General features: G+C 41.6%; 1 protein-coding gene across 4 annotated transcripts; it reads right to left on the minus strand.

Annotated features, from left to right (window-relative positions):
• Positions 1–12567: 12567 nt before the first annotated feature.
• On the minus strand, positions 12568–21522 carry ISCA1 (iron-sulfur cluster assembly 1). 4 transcript variants are annotated; one of them, XR_012831855.1, is made up of 5 exons: positions 21427–21509; positions 19766–19819; positions 18042–18147; positions 14943–15173; positions 12568–13731 (listed from the first exon to the last, which is right to left on the minus strand). XR_012831855.1 is itself a non-coding variant. In XM_075726231.1 (4 exons), exons 1-4 carry the CDS (start codon positions 21505–21507, stop codon positions 15025–15027), a joined length of 390 nt encoding a protein of 129 aa, XP_075582346.1. In that variant the 5' UTR covers positions 21508–21522; the 3' UTR covers positions 12568–15024. The 4 variants fall into 4 exon arrangements, 1 of the variants encoding a protein (XP_075582346.1); XR_012831854.1 differs by having other exon boundaries at positions 12568–13803; XR_012831853.1 differs by having other exon boundaries at positions 12568–13824.
• Positions 21523–22181: the final 659 nt, after the last annotated feature.

The following is a 22181-nucleotide window of genomic DNA, read 5'->3' on the forward strand; positions in this document are numbered from 1 at the left end:
ATTGCTGCCAACAGACCTGTGCCTGCTCCAGAATACTCCAGGACATAGGGAGAGTGCAAAAATGTTCTCACTTTTTTTGCAATGACTGCTCAGCAGTTCTCCAGGTCAGCAGACCTACTGTTGGGCATGATCTGTGTGCCACTCACCCTGCTTATATTATTCTCCCATCTCACAAAGACGGAACTTTTCAAAATCTTCCCTTATAACAAAACAACCTGAGCAGGAAAAAAAAAAAACACCAAAACCCAAAAAACAAAACCCCCAAACATGAAAGAAAACAGGGGGTTCCTGGCTAGACCTGTAATACTTTCCTATGTCTGCTCTCTGAGTGATTGCCATTTCACGTGGGAAAGAGGATCCAGGTTGTCTTTAGGTGTCTCCATTCAAATTTAATTATCTCCCTTCTCTGTATAGAAGGCAACCCCATGAAGCAACTGGAAGAAGAGCCTAGCAGCTGTTCTTTTGCAAATCTTAGTCTACCTGCTGTGATTTGTGCCACATCTCCAACCCTTGCCATGCTTCAGGCTTTAGCATTTTTTTTTTTTTCAAAATGCAGCCTCTTACCCTTATTCTCTGCAGTCCCTCAAGAAACCACAGACAGGGCATTGCACCTGCATTATATAGAATTTATAACTGTTAGTTGTGACAATCATTTATGTGTAGCCCTGTTCATGCTGCTCTGGCAACGCACAGGGACATCTGTAATCAAGAGAAGCATAATTTATAACTGCTTTGGGGCAGTGCATAATTTTCAAGGTATAATAAAAGAGGCTAAAGACTCCTGAATATTATTTCCAGCTGTGATGCTTTGTGTGATCTTGGGAGACCAGACTCTATATTTAAATTTCCATGCATGTGTTTGTTCCTTATAGTGGCTCTAATGCTTTTTAGGTAGTGAGGTCAGTAGTTGAGTGTGTATATGTGCACCATGTGTATAACACAACAGAAATGTTAAGCTAGGACTCACACAAAACAAAACAAGTACATTAACAAGCTAAAACTAACAAGACAGAAATATTTAGTTGTACACTGGAAAAACAACAAAAACAAGGATACTACTTTGTAAAAGTTTTTGAAACTTTCCCTTACACTGCCCTTTTCATGCTCACAGTTTGAGTCACCAAGTGCCTGTTTCTGAGAGCCTGGGGACAGCCAGGGAAATCCCCACAGAGATTTCTAAGTGGGTGCATGAATGTGGGAGAACACTGCCACTGTCACTGTCAATCATTACTTAAAAAACAAACAATCACACAAACTAACAAACAGTGGAAACTTGTTACACATTAGAACAAATTGTTGTGTGTTGTAACTTATTAGATATTATAGCAAATCTGTACAAGGCAAATAGTTACTCCACTGCTTAACAGAGGGGAACTTCTGCTGCATCATGCCACCACTGCATGTTACTCTTAAAACATAATGTTAAAGCAAGATTTCAGTGAGGATTATAAAGTTCTGGTGGGGATGGACCACTTCTTTCCAGTGTAAGAAATGTCCCTGGTTCTTCGTGTTTTATACATAATTCACAGAAGAGCCTGGTCTTCTGTCCCTCTACGATGTAATTGTATGGTGAAGCTGTGCTTCAGATGTGGGAAAAACCAAAGCACTGTGACATAGCCATTCCTAAATACACAAGCTGTTACAGTACTGATCACAGAGCAAAGAAAACTGCTGTTGCCGCATTTTTAGATCAGAGACAGAAGCACCCTTAATAGGACAAAAAAACTGCTTTTTGTTTTATGTATCTTATTTGTTGCATGAAAACCCACACTGTGTTTTTAAGCCTGAAATGTCAGAGAGCTAAAGAAAACTTGACTAGAGTGACTTGGGGGTAAAGAGGGAAGAGAGGGGAGAGGTTTAAGATCAGCTTGAAAGATGTAACTTCAAATTATCTTGCTGCATAGCAGAATTCAAAGACCCACATTAGACAGCGAGGCTTCCCCTGCAGTGCGCAGGCAGAGTGCGGTGAGCCAGCTCCAACACCCTGCATGGAATAAAGCACTTCAGAATTAAACATCCAACATCACAGACATCCTTGGAAGTTAGACTTTTACGTCTTTTAATAAAGGTAGCTACAGGTGAGGGGTAACAGCTCAAATTACTCCTCAAAAGGTGTAGCAGATACTGAAAGCTTGGAAAAATAGTCTGTTTCTCCTACATAGCTTTTCGTTACTCAGTTTCAGCAATGATGTTAGAATAATTTGTATTAAACTCTTCACACTTGACAACTACTACATCAATAAAAACATTGATACAGAACACCAGTTGGAGCACCTTCCTCCTTGTCATTTGCTTTCCCTCCACAGGCTTCTCCAAAGACTCTTAAGCAATTTTACTTCTTTTAGCTTGTCTGTGAATCTTAAGCATCATAAATAAAGACAGCCTAAGCTGACCTCCTGGACATTATGCACTCTTTGTTTTATACTAGGAAATCTGTCTTTCCTGCAAATTACAGACAGTGAACAATTATGGTAGTGCTACAGCTGAAACACAAGCACTAGTTTCCTTCTGTTTTATAGGGACTTGTTCTAAGACCTACACAAGGTTTAATTTGCGTTACATATTCTACTCCAGCAGTATGAATTCATCTAAATAGAGGTAAGATTCACATTTTGAATGTGTTTCTATGCACAGAAGGAATCAGAGGTGTAGAGTCTGCTTTATCATTCTGTAGATCACTTTGTGAGGGAAGGACAGTCTGCAGTGTGACACCACCATCAGGCTGTAATGCAAGAGTCTCCAGGAGCTAAGGCACAGTCTTGCCTTTCGGCTGCATTAAAACACCTCCCCTTTTTTAAAGGAATCATTTCTATATCAAATTTATATTATCCTCCTTCAGCTAGAACCCTTTTGCACACTGATTTTCAGAGGCAGTGCTTTCTCCCGGCAGTACATGTCTGGGGAACCAAGCTACGTGTCCTTTCAAACTAAAATTCTAAAGCAGGGACAGCTATTATAGCCAGGATACTCACTGAATAGTTATCTTTCTTATATCAGAAGAAATCCATTTCACACTTTATGGTCCTAACCCAAAGTTCACTGAAGCCTGGGGGTTTTCATTAATTTTGATGGATCTCAGATCAGATTATTGAAAAAAAAAAAGCAACCACACAAAGTACTACTTCACCACCTAGCTGCCAGCCTCTGTGTGGGGCTACAATTAAAAGTGAGCAAAGTAGAACCCAGCTGAGGTTTTCACTTGTCTCTTTCCCACACCCTTTATGCACCTGAGAAGAATACTTTACAGCTTTAGGATCAATCTGAAATTCTTACATAGTTCTCACCCAGTGGGATTTCTGAGAGAATGACTCGTGGTGGGTAGCTAAGGCAGCTTCGGCACTCTTTCTTCAGGTATCTTCATAATCACCACCTGGTGCAGCGGGACTGCACCCATGCTTGGTATCTCATCCTTGAAGAAATTACTGTTTTCATCTGCTGTGTTTAACAGTCACATGTGTCTCCAGGGAATAACTTACTTGCGTGGTGAAGACAGAGCACAGTTACCAGGCAGCAACCAGCAGTGGAGACCTCTGAACAGCTTGAAGAGAATGGTTGTGGCTGTTCTGGGCACCTGGAAAGAAGGGAGTCTTTTTGGTGAGGCAACACCACTGGACTGACTGATTAGCAATGACAACCAGGAAAGCCAAAGAGGTTGCTAACAGTTTGAGGCAAGGTTGTGGGTCTGGCAGAGAGATCTCCTTTCTAACCAGGACTGAGGGAGTCCAGTCTTAAAACAGGAGAGTCTGATGGGTCAAAGGAGAATGGAAGAGGAGGGAGAAGTACAATTGGGAAATTTATCCCTGAAACAAAACAAACTGAAAGAGGGGCTGTTCTCTGGGCATTTGGAAGAAAGACTGCTTCATGACTGACAAGAGTAGACTCTGAGAGAAAAGATGATTAAAAAAACCCAAGGCGTTGTTTGGAAAGAGGGTAGAAGACAATGGAGAAATATGCATAGAGAGATGAATATACAAAAATAAGGATAGAGAGAGAAATAAAAGGATGAGAGAGGAGGAAGGACCAACTTGAGTTCCTTAGGCTTGGCAGGGCACAACCTGGTTAGGTAAGTGGGCTGATTAACCCCAAATATGCTTCATCTGAGGATCACATCTGACCAAGGAATATCTCATACAGCAGTTAACTAAGCCAAGCTCTCTAGACTGGGAATTGCATTACATTACTGGGAATTAGAGACACCTACTTTTTTATATATAAACAGCAACTTACTATCTTCTTGCAGAGACAAAGAAATACATGTACTTTGTCTGAAGGCTTATGTTTCCCCCCAGTTGCTCCACATCTGAGGAACAGTAAAACGTTTGGGAGAAAGAGTCATTTTGTTCTGCTGTGTTTGTACAGCATGAGGAGGTTATGCTCCAGGCTCAATTTCAAGCTACTACTACAGCCTGAAAAATAATTAAAAATAATGATAACTTTTTAATTGCCTACAGCACTTACAGTTTTATTTGCTTTCTCTGCTGAACTGCAGTCATTCCCATTTAAATTCATGACACAGAACAGGATATGCAGGATAAACAGAGAAAATTATTGAATCCTTAAAAAATCAAAGGGAGGACATAGTGTGCCTTCTGAGTTGTTCCCTCTAGTATCTTGAAAGGTCTGTAATTTGCTTCTCTTAAAAAATTTTGGAACAGCTCTTTCCTCTTCACAGTGCCTTTATACAATTCCCATTGCAGTCCCCTCAGATTGTGGAAGATCACATGTAGTATTTCTGACACTGGCGAAGAAGTATGTATTATGTTAACACAGATGTAATAAAACTTTTTCTCTAAAATAAGTGGAAGTATACCATAACAAGGCAGAAAACTGACCTCTGCATGCTATAATTAAACTGATGTTCAGGACACAACTCTTGCAGTGAGCTATCCACACTGATAAATGCCTACATTGCTTATTGTTGTTTTTTAGAAAAAAATATAGGCCTAGTTCTGTTTCCGTTGAGATGAGTAGAGAGATTTTTACAGCTTACAAAGTCAAGAGGAAAAATAATTCACATCATCATCACTGTTTGGCACTCGTATCACCAGTCTCAGTCACTACGCTGAAAAATGACTGATGTCAACACTTAACAATTGCACGCTCTCACAGATGTGGGCTGCTGGCAGTTCAGAGAAGACAGGTTTGCTGCCCATGTTGCATCTGCTATTTGAAGTAAAAAACAGATCTTAGTTCAGTTTGTTTCATTCTCTCCCCATGTTAAAGCCTCCTTGGTCATCTAGGCATGGATTTCGTTGCTGTTGGCCTCTGAGGAACATCTTGGCAGAGGCAGCATGAGAACCAATTGAAACTAGCTGCCTAAACAGTTGTCAGCTTCTTGAGGGCCGTAAGGAAGTGGATGCTATGGCAGTCTTCGGGTGCAGACTCATTTACCCAAAAGTATTGTAACAGTGGAAAACATATAGTCTCCACGAAATTGTTCCTTGGGGATTTGAGGTTGCATCTGAGAATCCAGAAGCTATAAAAATTGGTTTAATTTTCCCCCAGTTATGCAGGAATGCCACTTAGAGCCATTAACTGGTGCTTTGCTTAGATGTGTGTGTGCACACGCACACAAACACACACAAACAAACACACACAGGGAGTAATATATAAAAAATTCATATGAAGCCCTAAAGTGCTTTGCAGTCATGAAGATGGGGAGGAGGGGAGAAATATGGAAAGTGTTGCTTTGGCACAGATTCTCCCCTCTGTTGTTCAAGTGGGATCAAAGATGCTCTAGTGTGGTAGCCTCTCCATACAGAATGGTCACAGTGCATGCAAGCCATTAGCTACAGCAGATCCATAAAAGAGCCTGTTAATACACTTCAGAGCAGATGCAGAGTTAAAAAAACAAGGTGTCATTCATTTGAGAATCCAGTGCTTTGCTCAAATTAAAAGAAAATTGTTTACGTGAATCCAACTCCCACTGAAATCCAAGCCAAGTTTCCCACTGAATTCAATGTCAGGAGCAACTAACAAACTTGTAAGAATTAACTACCTCTGTGTATGAGGGCCAAATGTAACACAACATGGATCTGAGAGAGTTCCCAAATGCCTGCCATGATTTTGTATATGTTTTTGATATTTCTTGCAGGCTTTTGTAGAAAAATAAATGTTTGATGTAAATAAATGCAGCAGATAGTTTGCCTACTTTTGCTTTGGCAAACATCTTTTTCCATGTCCCAGATACTCATGTTTCTGTTATTTGGAAATGATTTCAGGGTGTTTTCAGAGACCTGTGTTCTTATATTCAGGAGCTGTCTCTTGAAATTCAGGCTCAATTATTTTCCTTCTTTTAATTTTTGTTCTGTTGTTCCTGGCTAATCCCATTTGTGCTATTCTGAGAGATCCATAAATAATTATCAGTACAGACTGCTCACCATCAGAAGTGTGGTGAGTAGAATGTAGAAATGGAGGAAGTCTTGAATGTTGGCTGGAGCCCTTTCTCTTTCCTGAAATGTTGTATCTTGCATAGTATCTTCCCATGAAAACATTTGTCTTGGATCAAAGAAACTGGCATAGGAAGGCAATTTTTGGTGGAAAACACATAAGGGAGTGTAAGTTTTTGCAGTGGGTCACAAGCATCAGCTTTTTTTGTGTCCTCCAGCAACAGATATTTTTGACTTTGACAGCTGTTTGACATCTTCAGATATGAAACTGTCTGGGATTCTCATTCCTGTTCTTGGTGATTCAGCATTTTTCTTTGCAACATCTATTTGTGAACAACTGCTACTAACAGATTCATTAGAAAGAAAGCTGTGTTTGTTACATGCTGCAGCATCCCAATTGTTAGATCTTGCTGCTGACTGTATAGTATAGAAGAGAGAGTGTGTGCTTGCTCCAAAAGTGATAGCTACTTTTGCTGGTCATTTTTAGTATTTGTGAGGGATGACAACAATTCTGATACCTGAAAAGAATACAGGAAATTTTTCACATTAATGGCACACAACCATAAAAATAAATTCTATGGGTGACTATGAAGCTTTCTTTTATTAATGTTATTATTGCTTAAATTTTTTAAAGACTAGAAGTTTTGATAAGAGTCATGGTTTGGTAGCCATTGATCTTCATACAGTACAAAAAAATCATCCTTGCCATAAAAATCTTACAATCTAAATATAGTAAAAAAGTAATCAAGGTCTATGTATGAAGATGATCACATAAAAGATGATGAACCATGTTCCCAGCACTCTACAATAATGACAGAATACATTCCCTTTGTATTGATTTGTAACATTATGTATGTCTTTCATAATGTTTATAACAGACTGTAGATGTCAACTGCTCTGTGAAAAAATCTCTTAATTTTCCACATCATGCCCTGATTAATAAAATTGTCCAAAACTAGTTTAAAAATGTAGTTTGTCTGGAACAATGTGTAAGGATACATGTACAAAACAGGTCACTAGGCAGGAGAAAGTGAACCTAAGGAAGCTGTAACATTGTGTATACCTCTGCTTAGCTTATGTTCAGCACCCAGTGCCAGACAATCTCTTATTAGGAAGCTGCGAAGATGATGCACCAAACCATGAGAGGGATGTGCTCTTTGTTTGCTGTCCTAGACTATTAAGTACTGGATCCAAATATTATGCATTAAAAATCATTTTATTTTACTGAAAACTCAGGAGCAACTGACCATTTTATATAGATGTAAGCAGCATTGCTTAGACTAGAAACTAGTCCAGGCAGAATGCCTGTTGTTGGGATTGCAGTGGCTCTTTAGTTTATTCAAAGAGTACTCAAAGTTTATGAAAGAAAGCAGGTGATCTGTTTTCATTAAGATAAATGACTATTTAAGGCCACACAATCCAAGGGACAAAGCAGAATCAGATACCTGTCTCTTACTGATCTTCTGACCAAGTGTACTGATACATACAGCACCACTGAGAAACAAAATCATCTTTTGATTTATGCCATGAAGATAAGACAATTTTTTTTTTTTTTCTTTCAGAATAGGGAAAATTATAGTAACTGAAATTCTGTGCTCATAAATACTGACCTTGAAATGTTCAGCTGCTGTAAATTCTGGAATCAATTCTTTTTTCACTACAAAAATTCAGTACAAACTCATGAAAAGGGAAATTTTGACCACAGGTTAACCTCTGTGTGTGTGTGTGACTCAGAACTGTCTGTCTGTGCCTGGGCAATTTGCTTTAGAGCTGGTTTTTGGTCTGTCTGTCTCTATGCGTGTGATTTGATTTAAAGCCCATCTGTGTGTGCAACCCTACTGTAAGTTTTGGGTGATCCTTGCCATTCCTGAATCTTTACCTAAGTTGCTATTTTGATTGTAACAAATTCCATTGAATCGCTCTGTTAAATTGGCTGATACTTAAGTGCTGTTAAGAATTATACAACCTAATTCTGTGACCTATCTCAAAAATGTTAATAAATCCTAAATTGCTGCTAAACGAAAGCCATTTAAAGAATCATACTCGTGACAATACTAAATATTTGACCTCATGTGAAAAATTCCTGGTTTTCTGTCTATTTTTATTCTCCTTTCACCTCCTGCCTAAAAGGCCACTTTCTTGGAATAAAAGTACCATGGTCTGTGGTGGACTTGCTTTAAACAGTGGGTGACTACAAGGGAAGCTTCTTGAGCAGGCAGGGCCAGAGGTATCAAGCAGAGCAGAAACAAAGCCACAACCTTCGCAGTGCACCAAAGCTTCCTCTGGGCAAAGCTCAGTGCTGGCAGGTTCCCACCAGAGTGCTGTTTTCCAGGAAATATTTTTCCAATTCATAATAAACCAAGCCTTCCATTTTTAGAACTGCGCACATGCAAAAGCCTCTTTATTGCAACATGTGGGCCTAATAATAATGCAGGGCTGCTTTAACTGGTTTAAGTACAGCCCTGGCAGCACAGATTTCAGTAGGACCCAGGATGGCAAATGTGTAGATCTAACGTCAATAGTTTTCTTTGAAAGCACACAAACCTGCAGTTCAAAACCATTTTTCTGAGTCTTTTTGTACTGCTTCACAGTTCCACAGTGGGCCATGTCCATCAAATGGGAATGGCAAAGATCCATGTTACATGTTTAACAAGCTTTGGGTTTAAGGGCTGCAAGAGCATTTTAATGTTCTAAATTACTTATAGAAACCAGAGGTTCTTCATGAGAAGAATATTGTGGGAGGCAACTTACGATATCCTTGCAGCAGGTATTTCAGGGTCCCTAAGACATGGCCAGATGATCTCTAGTTCTTCTTGATAGGGTTAAGTAAACTACACTCCCTATACAACTACTTATCACTTTGCTGGGGTTTTCCCACATATCAGCAAGAGTAAACAGGTTCCTTTCTTGGAGCAACTAAGTGCACAGTGCAACACGTTAATGTAAACTCACCCTCAATCATTGAGGCTCAGGCACTTGTTTCACAAATCTGCCATAGGAGTGGCAGCCTCAAACAGAGGGGACAAGTACACAGGAACTTCCTCAAACCAATTCAGCAAGATTTGCCAGTGGTTTTTTTGTTGAATCTCAGTTCATAGCTCAAATAGTAAAAGCAGAAATTCAGAAGATGCATCTCAAGGAGAAGCAATATGATTTCTCTTCTCAACAAAGTTTGCAAACAGCAGTTGTACATTATCACTTTTTATACGCAAGTATTGGATTTTCTATTTATTTATTTTGGGACAGTATGCATTAGATAGTCACTGGAAATAAACATTGACAATACAGCTAGTTCTCATTTGCAAATGCAAGGACCACACTCTGCAAATCTCTTGTGAAAACAGAGATTGACAGGAGGGACTGGTTCCCATTCCCTACCACCTATGTGCTTCATAAAATCCCACAACATTACATTCATTAGCACCTTGCCTTTTCCCCTTATTTGAACGCTTGCTTGCATTAAGCTTCTTATGTGAAACAAGCACAAGGAAGGAAATAATATTAGTAACAGCAAAGCAATCTAATTTAAACACAGTTTTGCCACACTCCATACAATGATTTAGTATTTAATCAGAAGGACTACTGTGATTAGGAGTGAAAGGTCTATGTGAGTGACTCACTGTGAACAAATTAAAGATTAAAACACATGATTGAAAAAGGAAGTGGCTGGCTGCAAAACCGCTGTATGAATTGGATTCTGCTACTCTGGTTATTTCAAGTTTTTGGAGGCTGTCTTGTTTCATGAGCTAGTAAGAGGTACTTATTCCTGCTGTCTGGACTTAGTTTCAGTTAGCTACAGAAGGAATTTTTCATTAAAATCATGAATAAAATCATTATGCAATCAGTACAAAAAACCAGATATGTAAGGTGTAGGGGATGAGAGTCTTGAATGGAGACGATACTGTTTCATGAGATTCTTTGTCCCACTGGACTGTACCATCCCAGCAAGGAACTTCTGTTGCCGTAGGGGTTCAAGGTAACAGTCAGAAACAAATCTGCAATAATTTGCAACTGGACACAACATTAATGAGGTCCGTTAACACACTACTAGCAAGGGGAGGAATGGTGAAAAAAACAGTGCTTCAATAGCCAAAGCTGGTCAGCCAGCCACGCTCCGCTTCTCTGCGCACCGGGAGCTCTGAAGTGATCTGGCATTTTGCATTTCTGCAAGCCATCTGCCATCCTTCAGGAACGGGTGAAAAGCATAGAACAGAACACAAGAAGGACAAACAGCAGAGCTGAGCAATAGTTTTCACCGGCATAAGCAGAAGGACTGCGGTATTAAGGAAATGCAACATGAAACACGGGTGTCGGGGAAGAGGCGATTTGCCTTTTGGAAGGCGTGGACTGGAAACTTGCTGCCACCCCGTGGCAGTGGGTCTCTGTTCCCACGCCCGGGCATTTCGAGTCGAGTCTGGGGAGAGGAGCAGGGGTGAGGACCCTGCCCCCAGACAGAGGTGGCCTGGGAGCCCTGGGCTGCACCGTGTGAGGGGCTCCGGGAGCACTGCTGCCAGCCGCGAGGCACACAGGCTGGCAGGGCAGGCCCCCTGACAGGGAGCATAAAAGGTGAGGGTGAAGGTCTTGCTTAAATTCAGCAGTTAATCTCCCCTTACCGTCTCTGTCTTCAAGAAAAACGCCAGGTATCGCATACAGGAATTGCTATTGAAACGCGGCTCAAGCCCACACGTACGTGGAGTTGTGCTAAGTACTTGCATTTTTGCTCACCATGCTGAAGCAGCCCATCTCACCTACATTAAAAGTGGCGGTAAAGAAAGAAGTAGGCCAAGCCACTCACTGTCTGGCAGATGGCTTTACAGACACAGAGCTGTGCTGGTCATGACAAAAAGTAATCTTTCAAGTACTCTTTTGAGGACTTTTGGGATGAACACAGAGGTGCACACTCTGCCACCTTAGACAACTATGGAATTCTTCTGTCAGAAGAGACTGCAAAATTTTATCATCATAAAATTTTATCTAATAAATGGCCAGGCAGCCAGTGTAAGCATAATAGTGCTATAATTGGAGATTTTTTCCCACTAGTGAAGGCACTGATTTAAATAAACGGGGAGAATAATAATTACAGTAAAAACCCCCGAACAACAGAAGCAACCGCCAGCAGATAGGATTTAACTCAAAAAAAACCCCAAAACCCCACCAAAAAAAACAAAACGAAAAACCCCCAAACAAACAAACAAGTATGTTTCCTTGACATTAAATTTCACAGTCCCATTACTTGCATCTCATTTTTTATTTTGGAGTTCAAATTCATTTTGTCCCATCACCTGTTGTCAGGATGGCTCGCATATTGAGCTGCTCAGTGTTTTCCCAAACAAGTTGTTCTTCCTGAGCCGCTATTCAAAGAGAGCCATAAAAAGGGGTGGATCAGGAATACTGACTTGCTAGTGCAAGCAAGTGGTTTTTCACAAGTTCCATAAGCAATCCAACAGAAAGGTAACTGTTGCGTTTCCAGGCTCCTGACTGTATGGAGGATTTGGTTCTCTCTCTGAATATGCGACTGTATCAACAGTCTCTAGCATTTTTCCAAAATTCCTTACTTCACTCCCTATCATTCAGAATCTTCACGTAACAGGAAAAGGAAACCTAGCTTTAGAGGCAGAAAGACTATAATAAAAGATACCTAAGAGAAAACCCCAAATGTATCATAAACAGAGTACACTATGGTGTATCAGTGCCATTACACAGCACTGAAGCGGAATAGCCAGGAATGCCCATTGACTCTCAAATTGCCTAGCCAATTAAAAACCTTTATGTCAACAGTTACTTTGATCAAAATCATTATCCTGCATTAAAGCATACCACAATGACTTCTTGGCATGCAGAAGCCTTCAAAATAAGCATCTTGCTTGTTAAGAATTTTTACCCAGAGAACAGTGTGTCACAAAGTTTAAGTCTACACATTAACAGTCCACCTTTCTGGTATGTGTAAATACCTCTCTGTACATAGTCAATTAATTTACCATATGTTTCTATGCTATTCCAATGCTTTCAACATTTGGACATGTTTTAACATTTGGACATGTTTTAACATTTCTAAGAAACATTAACTCAGGTAACAGTAGTATTTTATCTACTTTGTAATCCCAGCATACAAACCTATTCTCCCCCTTGCCCCAGTGCTTGTTTATTATTGTGAACAGAATCACTCAAGATAGGAATATTTCCTGTTTACCAATAGACAATATTTATTATTATAACTCAGAACTCTACATACAGTATTGCACAAAATTATAGTGGACCAATCAACAAAACCATGTTCCTATGTAACTGCAAATAGCACTTTAACAGAAGTTTAACACATTGTGCGTTAGGTGTCCTAGTAAAGTGACAATTTAGATGATCATTTCATGGGCATACGAAAGTGCAAACTTTCATTCAAGGCATATACACAAACACATGAAAAGGATTGCTATACGTGCCACAGGTCTAAAAAAAAAAAACAAACCCACCCCCCAAAACCCCAAACCACCCCCCCTGCAACACACCAAAACAAGGTAAAGGAATAAGTACTAGCACTCTTAGCAACCACCAGTGCTACCACATTCGAAGTCTTATCCTCTAGCAAGAGCCAGGGAAATGCAATCTGAAGAAACACCCTTAGCTTGGAGTTTTAGACATATTAACGCAGCTGCATCACATTAACTGCATTTTTTTTTGTTTGGCAAGACTGAAAGACTTACAGCACTATAAATGCACCTAGCCAGTGTATTACCAGTGATTCCTGAATCATTACATAAAGTAACTGCGTACAACAGTTGACTGTTGAAGGAAATAGCGTTTTTAATCAAGAGGTGATGTGGTGTACAACCAAAATTCAAGTATTTAATATTGAACTACAGGCCTGGAAATTCTGACCTTCTGTTCCTGTGCACCACATGAAACAGATCAAGAATTATTTTTTCATTTTTATTCTTCCCTCTACACCTTTCCCCAAGCCGTTTGGGGAAAGGTGTAGAGGGAACATAGCTGCAGTCCTGTGTCTTCAGCACATTACTATTCCCAAGTTGTTGACAGAGACGTGGGTGCAACAACTGTCCAGATCAACGCAACCTTTGGATTTTCAACATGCAGCCTTAACGCTCTCCGTTCTCTCCCATCTCAACACCTTCTTGTCCTTGACTGCAAGATCCCCGTCCCTGTTGTCCCCTACTTTTATGTGCACCCTTGTAACCAGCTGTTCCAATCAGTTGCCCAGGCAGACACATTACCTCCCCTTCTCCACAAGTGAGCAGCTTAGCTGCGTAACGTCCTCTTTGGACAATCAGGGAAACATGGAGATAAAAGGATGGAGCGGTACTTCTCTCATACCAGCTTTTGGGAAGGCCTGGAGAGACATTTATATTTCTGCCTGAGCACCAGCAAAGAAGTGCTGAAGACTTTGTAAGCTTGGAAAACACTGGTTTACAAAAACAAAATTCTGATTAGGAGAAAGTAAGTTTAAATTCCAAAGAAAAAAACCAGCCTCCTATAAACATAGTATTTTAATTACTGTCTGGAGTAATTTAAACCAATTATGAAATACTAGGGTTTTTTAAATTATAAATGCTTTTCTCCTGTTACCAAGTTAACCTCAAGACACACGTTAAATAGAAGTTACCATAAGCTTTGGTGAAAAACCCTAGTGCCTACACAGTTACAAAACAGAGCTCAAGCTGTAACAAAACTAGTAGCAGACATGACAAAAAAAAAAAAAGGTAATGAAAAGTGTAAAATTTCTCTCTCAGAAAAAATGTTCATAGCTTTTGGTGCACAGACAGCACATTCTGTGAGCACGGGGAAACAGAATCTGGAGGCAGTTTTATCAACTTTGCAATTTAAGTCAAGAAAGATAAACAACAGAAATGTGAGAAAGGAGGCCTGTGTGTATCCTGCTTTAGTACTCCAGTGCCTGAATATATTTCATGCTCTTGAAAATGACTAAGTACAGCAGAGACTGTGCATTCAACAAGGAAAAGAACAGAATTAAAATTGGGTTAGCCCATTTTGAAGTATTTCTACAAGCAGTGCTATGGCAGCCTACCACTGTATCAATACCTGAACTTGTTTTTGGACTTCCCCAGATGTATGGGAAAATAAACCACCAGAAAACCCACACATAAAAAGATGAAAGCATCAAAAAGCTACGAAAACAAAGCAAGCATCTACATAATCATCGTGAACTCTGAAGCTGAGGGCTGCATGCCTGTGTATATAAATTTTTATAAACAAACACATATAAATGGTTGGGGTTTTTTGTTTTTTTCCCCCCAAATCAAAGCAGAACATATAGGCAATATATTCTTTCAAATGGGTTTTGGGTGCAGTAGAGTGGACAAAGAAAATGACAAGGGGAAAGAACAGTGAGATTTTATTTCCTTGGCATGTGAAAGTACAGAGATGTTGCTACAGCACTTACTGTTCTTACCTTTTGGATCCCAACTCATCACAAATTACAGCATAACTACATCAGTGGTGGAATTTAACACAGTTTACATTTTCAGAATTATTTAACTTTATTTTTCTTAACAGTATCCACACTTTACGCAGCCTACGAACCTGAAGAAAATGCATTTGCTTCCAAAAGCTGTAATAGTGTGTGTTTTGGGGTGTTCAAAGTCAAAGTAGTAGTCCTGAGATTTCAGATGTTAAAGCTTTCTCCACAGCCACATGTTCCTTTGATGTTTGGATTATTGAAGACAAATTCACTGGACAGTTTGTCTTCTACATAGTCCATTTCAGTTCCTAGAAGCGTCAGCTGTGCCTTCTTCTCAATAAACACTCTAACCCCTTGAAGACAAAGAAAAAAATTACATACAGCAAAATCATCAGTCATTTTAAAATTCTCTTTTGACCAGTAATAAAAACCAGAAACTAAATATGAAGACTACCAGTATAACTTGGTTTGCCTGGCCTAACACAGGGCACTTTCATCACTGTTTTTACTCTACCTATAAAACTCTAGCAACAGTCTAGCACTGTCTTCCATGCTTGCACATGAATGTATGTATTTGGGGGGAGGGGCGGGGGGGGTGGGGGTGTGCATATGTTTTAAAAATGTGATACCCAGGGAAATAAGCTGTAGAACTTGGGAACGAATCTCAGCTTCAATACTTAACTCCCATACATTACAGTTAGTAACCCATTTCCTGCCATTCTTAAAAGTCTGTGCATCCAACAAGATGCCCCAAAACCTTGAAAAACCAAACATTCCTCTCTCAAAATGATTATTTTTTGCTCTGGCAAAACTACTGGGTCTACATTAAGTATTAACAATACTGAATCCTATAAGGCGGCAAATGTGTGAACTTTCAAAGATATCACAACCTCTACAGATTAAGAATTACTAGTTCATCTCAGGAGCTAGAAAGAGCTCCTTTTCTGAAGTATACAAAGTATCTACCTCTCTGGAAAGCTACTGAACTTTAAAATTGCAAATCTGTCAAAAAGCTGTGAGTGTGCTGCTTTAGCTGTCCACAGACTAGGAAATAAGAAAAATAAAAATGTAAAATCGTATCAGTAAACAGCAACAAGAACTCACTAAGTTATATGAGATTGCTGGAAAGCTGTTTCATCAATAGTAGACATTGAGACAAAACATATTACCAACACAACCCAAGTCTGTGGGCAACTGAGTTGAATCTACACATTTTAGGGTCAATTTGGATAGTAACTGACAGCGAAGGCTAAACCTAATGAAAGAGTTTATGGATCTGATCCCCAAAGCAGTCACGTACTACCTAAAAGCCAAAAAATTTGTGCTGGGATCCAAAGCCACCAGCTCAGTGAGCACAGAGCTATATTAAAGTCAGAGCCTTCACTGGAAATCTGTCTAGAAGCAAGCAAAACAAAACAGAAAGCACACAGGCACACCTGAAATGCTGCCTGGCTTTGGAACTTAAGGTCTCTGACCTGACTGAGGGAAACTGCTTTTATCTTCCTCAAGATCCAAACCAGCAAATGCCTGCCAAAACACATGTGTTTTCAGCCCTGCAAAGCTAGAGGAGCTCCGAGTCAAGCAGAAGAGGTAACTCCAGAAGCCAGCTGAATCTGAAATCAAGAGGCCCCTGCAGAATTAGGTGGCAGTCCCTATCTCACATACTCTGGTTCAATGTAATGATTTGCTGAAGTTCCAACTAATGCTCTGTTTAAGAGAACAAAATCTACAAGTTGGACACAGGTATTTTCAAAATAGAGAGAGCTGGAAGATGGGCTCTGCCTAGCAGCATAGCTTCTGTGAGAAAATAGTTGTGCTATCCCACTTATATTCAAATCTCTTACTTTGCCACCAAATTAAAAGTAATATTCCTGAACATAGTATAACTGAGTTCAGTAATGCCTAAAAAACCCCAAAACCACCCCCACAGAAGGAATTTTAGGAACTTCTAGAAAAAGAACAGAAACCAAAACAAGCACTATTATGCTTCTGTAAAAAATCCGTATTTGACAAAATGACCACTGACAGAAATTTTTGTAAAAATTGGAAAGAAGTATAGAACTCTGCTGGTTTTGGCTGGGACAGAGTTAAATTTCTTCATATAACTAGTATGGGGCTCTGTTTTGGATTTGGGCTGGAAACAGTATTGACAACACAGGGATGTTTTAGTTATTGCTGAGCAGTGCTTACACAGAGTCAAGGCCTCTTCTGCCTCTCACACCACCCCACCAGTGAGCAGGCTGGGGGTGCACAAGAAGTTGGGAGGGGACACAGCTGGGACAGCTGACCCCAGCTGACCAAAGGGATATTCCATGCCATATTACCTCATGCTCAGCATATAAAGCTGTGGGAAGAAGAATGAAGGGGGGATTTTTGGAGTGATGGCGTTTGTGTTCCCAAGCAACTGTTACGTGATGGGGCCCTGCTTTCCTGGAGATGGCTGAACACCTGCCTGCCGATGGGAAGTAGGGAATGGACTCCTTGTTTTGCTTTGCTTGCATGGCTTTTGTTTTACTTATTAAATTGCCTTTATCTCAACCCATGAGTTTTCTCACTTTTACTCTTCTGATTCTCTCCCCCATCCCACGGTGGGAGAGTGAGTGGCTCTGTGGGGCTTTGCTGCCGGCTGGGGTTAAGCCACGACAGGAACTTTAGCAATAGACCTATCATGGGATGCTCAATGAAATTATCAGGCAGAAAGCTTAAATACCAGCATATGAAAACAATTTTAAAAATACTCTTAAAATCATCAGAAGTGTTGTTACAAATGTAAAGGTCAAAAGCATAAAGAGGTTAAAAACAAATTAACAAATCAATGAAGAGTAACACTAGTTAGAGAAGATAACTGGGGAAATCCCTTGCAAATAAAATCTTTACTTTGGCAAGCCTTGTTTTAGGCATGCTGATACAGTATTCCTTTATATATGCATTGTTCTGTATTTTTCTCTAAATGTCTGCTATTAGCCACCTTCGAAGACATGAACGATGGAGTAGACAATTCTGGTGGAGCAGTCTCTGACGCAGAGACTGCAAAGCTGCACATTTTAAGTAACTGGTTACTTCAAAACAGAAACTAAGGTGACAACAATTCCTGTAACAGAAAAGTAGGACCTCTTGCTATAACTCGTTACTTCAAGTAATGTTCTAACCTGTACCTTGACAAACCTGTAGTAAGTTATTCTTCACTACCACCACAGAAGTTTGCTGCATCAGAAACTCACCGTCTTGAACTACTTCTTCATCAGAGTCTCCTTTCGATTTTGTATATTCTAACGTGTAAGAAAGTCCATTGCATCCTCTTGTACGAACACCTACTTTCACACCTACCTAAAAAAAAAACAAACCAAGCCCACATTCATGACTTTCTTAAAACTTATCCTGGAACACCAAGATGAAAAGTACACAGAACAACAAAATGTTAACATGTATTATTTTCCACTGCCTCAAAGCAGAAGTGAATTAGCTTAAGCAGATTAAAAGGTAACATTTTTCTCCTTTTACAGAATTGACTGCCAAGGTAAAAGCAAACATCAGATGTTTGCTACTGTGGATCAAGCCCTAAAGTATGTTAAAGTTTTGAAGTAATAAGCTGTGAAGTAATAAACTGTTGGTGCTCCTGTAGGTGCCTGGTCTCATAAAGACAGTCAAATTTCAAAGACAGATATTTTTGTGACTTCAAACTAAAGTTCACTCAGATGCTAATTCAGGTGCTATGTTAAGCTTATTGACAGTAATGTAATTATGAAGCTGTGAGGCCAAGACAAGGGCAGTTACTAGATTTTCATAGAACTCTTGTAATGACACCATCAGAACACTTTCTTCAAATCAAAGTTTTGAAAAATGTACTTTGGTTTCATTACCTCTATCACCAGCCTCACTGGAAAAGCAATCCCCTCCTTAAATCAAGTATGTTTATTTGCTTACTGTTTTAACCGACCTTAAAAGCCAATCTAGTCAACATGTTTGTAACATCCACAGTAACCAACAAGTCTGGCAAAAAGAACACCTGTGTCAGTAAAGAACTGAGGAAAGGTTTTCAAGAAACAGAAAACTATTTGTGCACAACGATCTTTCAAAAGTATCTGTACCACTTTCCACACACCAATGCTTCATAATTGGAAAGTATATTGTCTACACCAGTAATCAATGTTACAATACAAATGTATCAAAATATATCACTCGTTCTCAAGTGGGATCTCAGACAAACAGCATTTGACTGTTTCAGACTAAATATCTTTCTCTACCGGAACTGCTGCAAATAATGGGCTGGAAAATGCAATGTATAGCAAGGGGATGACCAACCAGCTAAGCTGTAAGCTTAGGGCTTCCTTAGGATGGTTTAAAACATTAAAACAAAGAGTCTAGTTAGTTGCAGGTGTGCAGGAAGCAAAAGAAACAATGGGCCTTGTATGAAAGTTAAGAGAGACATATTCTTCTTGAAATAATACTTACTGTATAGAAGAAAATCTAATGGTTGTTTTTATAATGGATAGAAAGACAGACTCTGGGTGTTTTTCCCCAAGAAGAAAAGACGACAAGCTCAGTCAGTTATTTGGAGAAAGACCAATTACTTAAAAAAAATACATGGTCTGGGAAGTTTCCCAAGAATTAGAAGTTTTCCAATGGGTATGAATCTAACTTTATTATTATATACTTCAAAATGAGAATTCCTACAAGTATTTTGAAGCTTAAAATTTTTTCAACTTTATGTATCTCAAAAGTAACTGTACAGTGAAATGTCCTATTTCTTGCATTTTGTTTTATAAAGAAACAAAGCCTGATATATAAACAAGCTTACGCATTCCCCTCCAAAAAAAAAAAGATACCAACATCTCTAATAACCACCTCAGAGTTTATTTCAAACTTCTAAGCCAGAAATGCTTTGCGATCATGAGCTGTGCTAACACCTTAGCACAATCTACAGGTTGGCCCTGTTTATACTTACATGCTCAGGTTTATCTTTAAGAAGCTGTTTTATCTTCTGAACAGCTGATGGGGTCTGAAAAACAAAAACATATACATCTAAATCTAAAATGTTTTTTTCTGTTTATTTGCAGTGACTGCTAGCACATACTAAAGCACGCAATGTACTTAGTTGTACTATAAAAAATTTCTATTCCAACTCTTGTGCACTCAGATTTTCTTAGTTTACATTTGTCTCCTATCTGCAAAGACCACCTTCAGCATCAGCCACCCATCAGTATCGGCTAGCCTGTGTTCTACTTGGAACTGATGTCTGATCTGAAGGTACCCACTCTGTTGTAAAACAGACGGTCGCTGTATCTAATCCATGCAGAACACAACACCTCTTCAATCCCCTCCTCACCCACACTGCCAGCACACAGACAGGTCAAGAACTTCAGTCCCTAATATTAGGGTGTTTGGGTCCCTCCCCACCCCCAAAATCACTACCACAATCCAATTAAGTAGTTCTGCTCTTGTGAAACTTTTGTCACATACACATTACAAAAATCAATTAGGTACAGACGTGTTTATTGCCTACTTCTCTCTTCCCACTCAGTTAGAATCACAGAATTGTTTAGGTTGGAAAAGACCTTTAAGATCATCCAGTCCAACCTTTAACCTACACTACCAAGTCTACACTAAACCAATCAAGGGTAGACTAGACTAAACCATGTCCCAGAGTGCCACATCTACCCGTTTTTTGAACACTTCCAGGGATGGTGACTCCACCACCTCTCTGGGCAGCCTGTTCCAATGCTTGAGGGGAACTGTGACTTTACAGCAGATAAATTCACTGTTCGTGCAGATCTAGTGGTTGCAGAAATGCAAGAACACAACACAAAAACTTCCATTGCATGCTTACGGGTTTCTAAAACACTGAGAAAACAAAAAGCATTAGTTCTTAAATGAAGTTCTTACCATAAGCAGACTTAAACACACAAAGCAAACTACCGGTTAGACTTACAGTGGAAAACCTTTTCTAATTACCGCTGCTGATGTTCGTTACAGAATCACCACTGAACAGGAACCACTCGCCCTGACAAACGACTGAACTATACGCACTGAATCTGCTCCTGTTCGCGCAGGGAACCGACTGTTCTTTCCTCTGCAGAAATCCCTCTCGGCAGCACAGACTCCCCAATACTGCCGCTAGTAGCGAATGCGCTTCCTCCATTAACGAAAGGCTACAAAGCCTCCTTGGAAACAACCTACTCGTCAGCCTCTGTAGATAACGCATTTCCCTTTTTTTTTTTTTTTTTAAATAAAAACACTTCTTCGGGTGACTCTGCAAAAAGGCCCCCCCGCTTGAAGGGCCCGCAGCGACGTCCCGCCTCCTCCCGCTGCCGGCCCCCCGCGGCCCTGCCCTCCGCCAAGGCCGCCCGCACAGGGGGCAGCGGGCGCCGGGCCGCCTCCCCCGCGGGTCAGCAGCTCCCGCCCCGTAAACCCCCGAGGGCGCAGAGGCCCCGCCAGCCTCCCCGCGGCCCCCTCCCACCGAGCCCGGCCGCAGCGCACAGCCGGCAACCCGCCGGGGCGGGCGGGCCGGGGGAGGCCCGGCGGCCGGGCCGGGCCCGTGGCGCAGTTCCCGCAGCCGTGAGCAGGGCGGGAGGCGGGGGCCGGGCCCTGCCCGCCCGCGGCACTGACCAGCGTGAGGGCGGCGCGCGTGGCCTGGATCTTCCGCTTGCTGACGGCGCGCACGGTGGCCCGCACCACCGAGGAGGCCATCGCCCCCGCCGCCCCGTCCTCTACCCTCTGCCATGGGCACCGCCGACGTCACGCCGTGACGCCACGGCGCACGGCGCGCTTCCGGCGCCCGCCCCCATTGGGCAGGCGGCGGCGGCGGCGGCGGGCCCGCCCCCCCTCGCCGCCGTGGGGCCGCGCCCGCGGCAGGGCTGTTGGCGGAGATAAGCGGCGGGCTGGGCCGGGGCCGCGGCGGCGGCAGGCTCGTCCCGGGAGGCCCCGTAGTCCCCGTCTACGGCAAACACGGGCAAAGAACGTGGATATTCGCGGATGGTCGCGCAGACGCGCATTGGAACGCGACTTTGCGTGAGGGTCTCCGACAGGCAGCGTCGGCACGGCAGGCCGCGCCGTGTGCGGAGCGCTCCGGTTGGGACCAAGCCCTCAGCGAAGGGTGCGGAACGCGGGGAGGGTGGCGGGCCCGCCCCCCCCCCCCGCCGCCGGCCCTGAGCCCAGCGCGGCGGTGCTCGCCCAGCTGCGCCTGGCCACGGCCGTGGCGGGGTGGGGGGCGGCCTGGGAGCTGCTGGCGGCACCGCACGGCCCTTCCCCGGCTGCTGGTGAGGAACCCCGGCAGCCTCGGCCCAAGGAGACTAATCCCACTGCTTTAAATTGAATGACGGCTGTGCCAGAAGGAAGACAAGTACCCATTTTTAATTTCCTCT

This window comes from Pelecanus crispus, chromosome Z (genome assembly GCF_030463565.1).
Source record: "Pelecanus crispus isolate bPelCri1 chromosome Z, bPelCri1.pri, whole genome shotgun sequence".
Classification (NCBI taxonomy): Eukaryota; Metazoa; Chordata; class Aves; order Pelecaniformes; family Pelecanidae; genus Pelecanus; species Pelecanus crispus.

Bases quoted from the DNA above. Each gene is read 5' to 3' on its own strand.
- ISCA1 (XM_075726231.1), bottom strand. From the start codon at position 21,507: ATGGCCTCCTCGGTGGTGCGGGCCACCGTGCGCGCCGTCAGCAAGCGG. The intron at 18,148-19,765 runs GTAAGTATAAAC...TTTTTTTTTTAG, and splicing joins TTAAAGATAAACCTGAGCAT to GTAGGTGTGAAAGTAGGTGT. The intron at 15,174-18,041 runs GTGAGTTTCTGA...TTTGTCTTCAAG, and splicing joins TGAAGAAGTAGTTCAAGACG to GGGTTAGAGTGTTTATTGAG.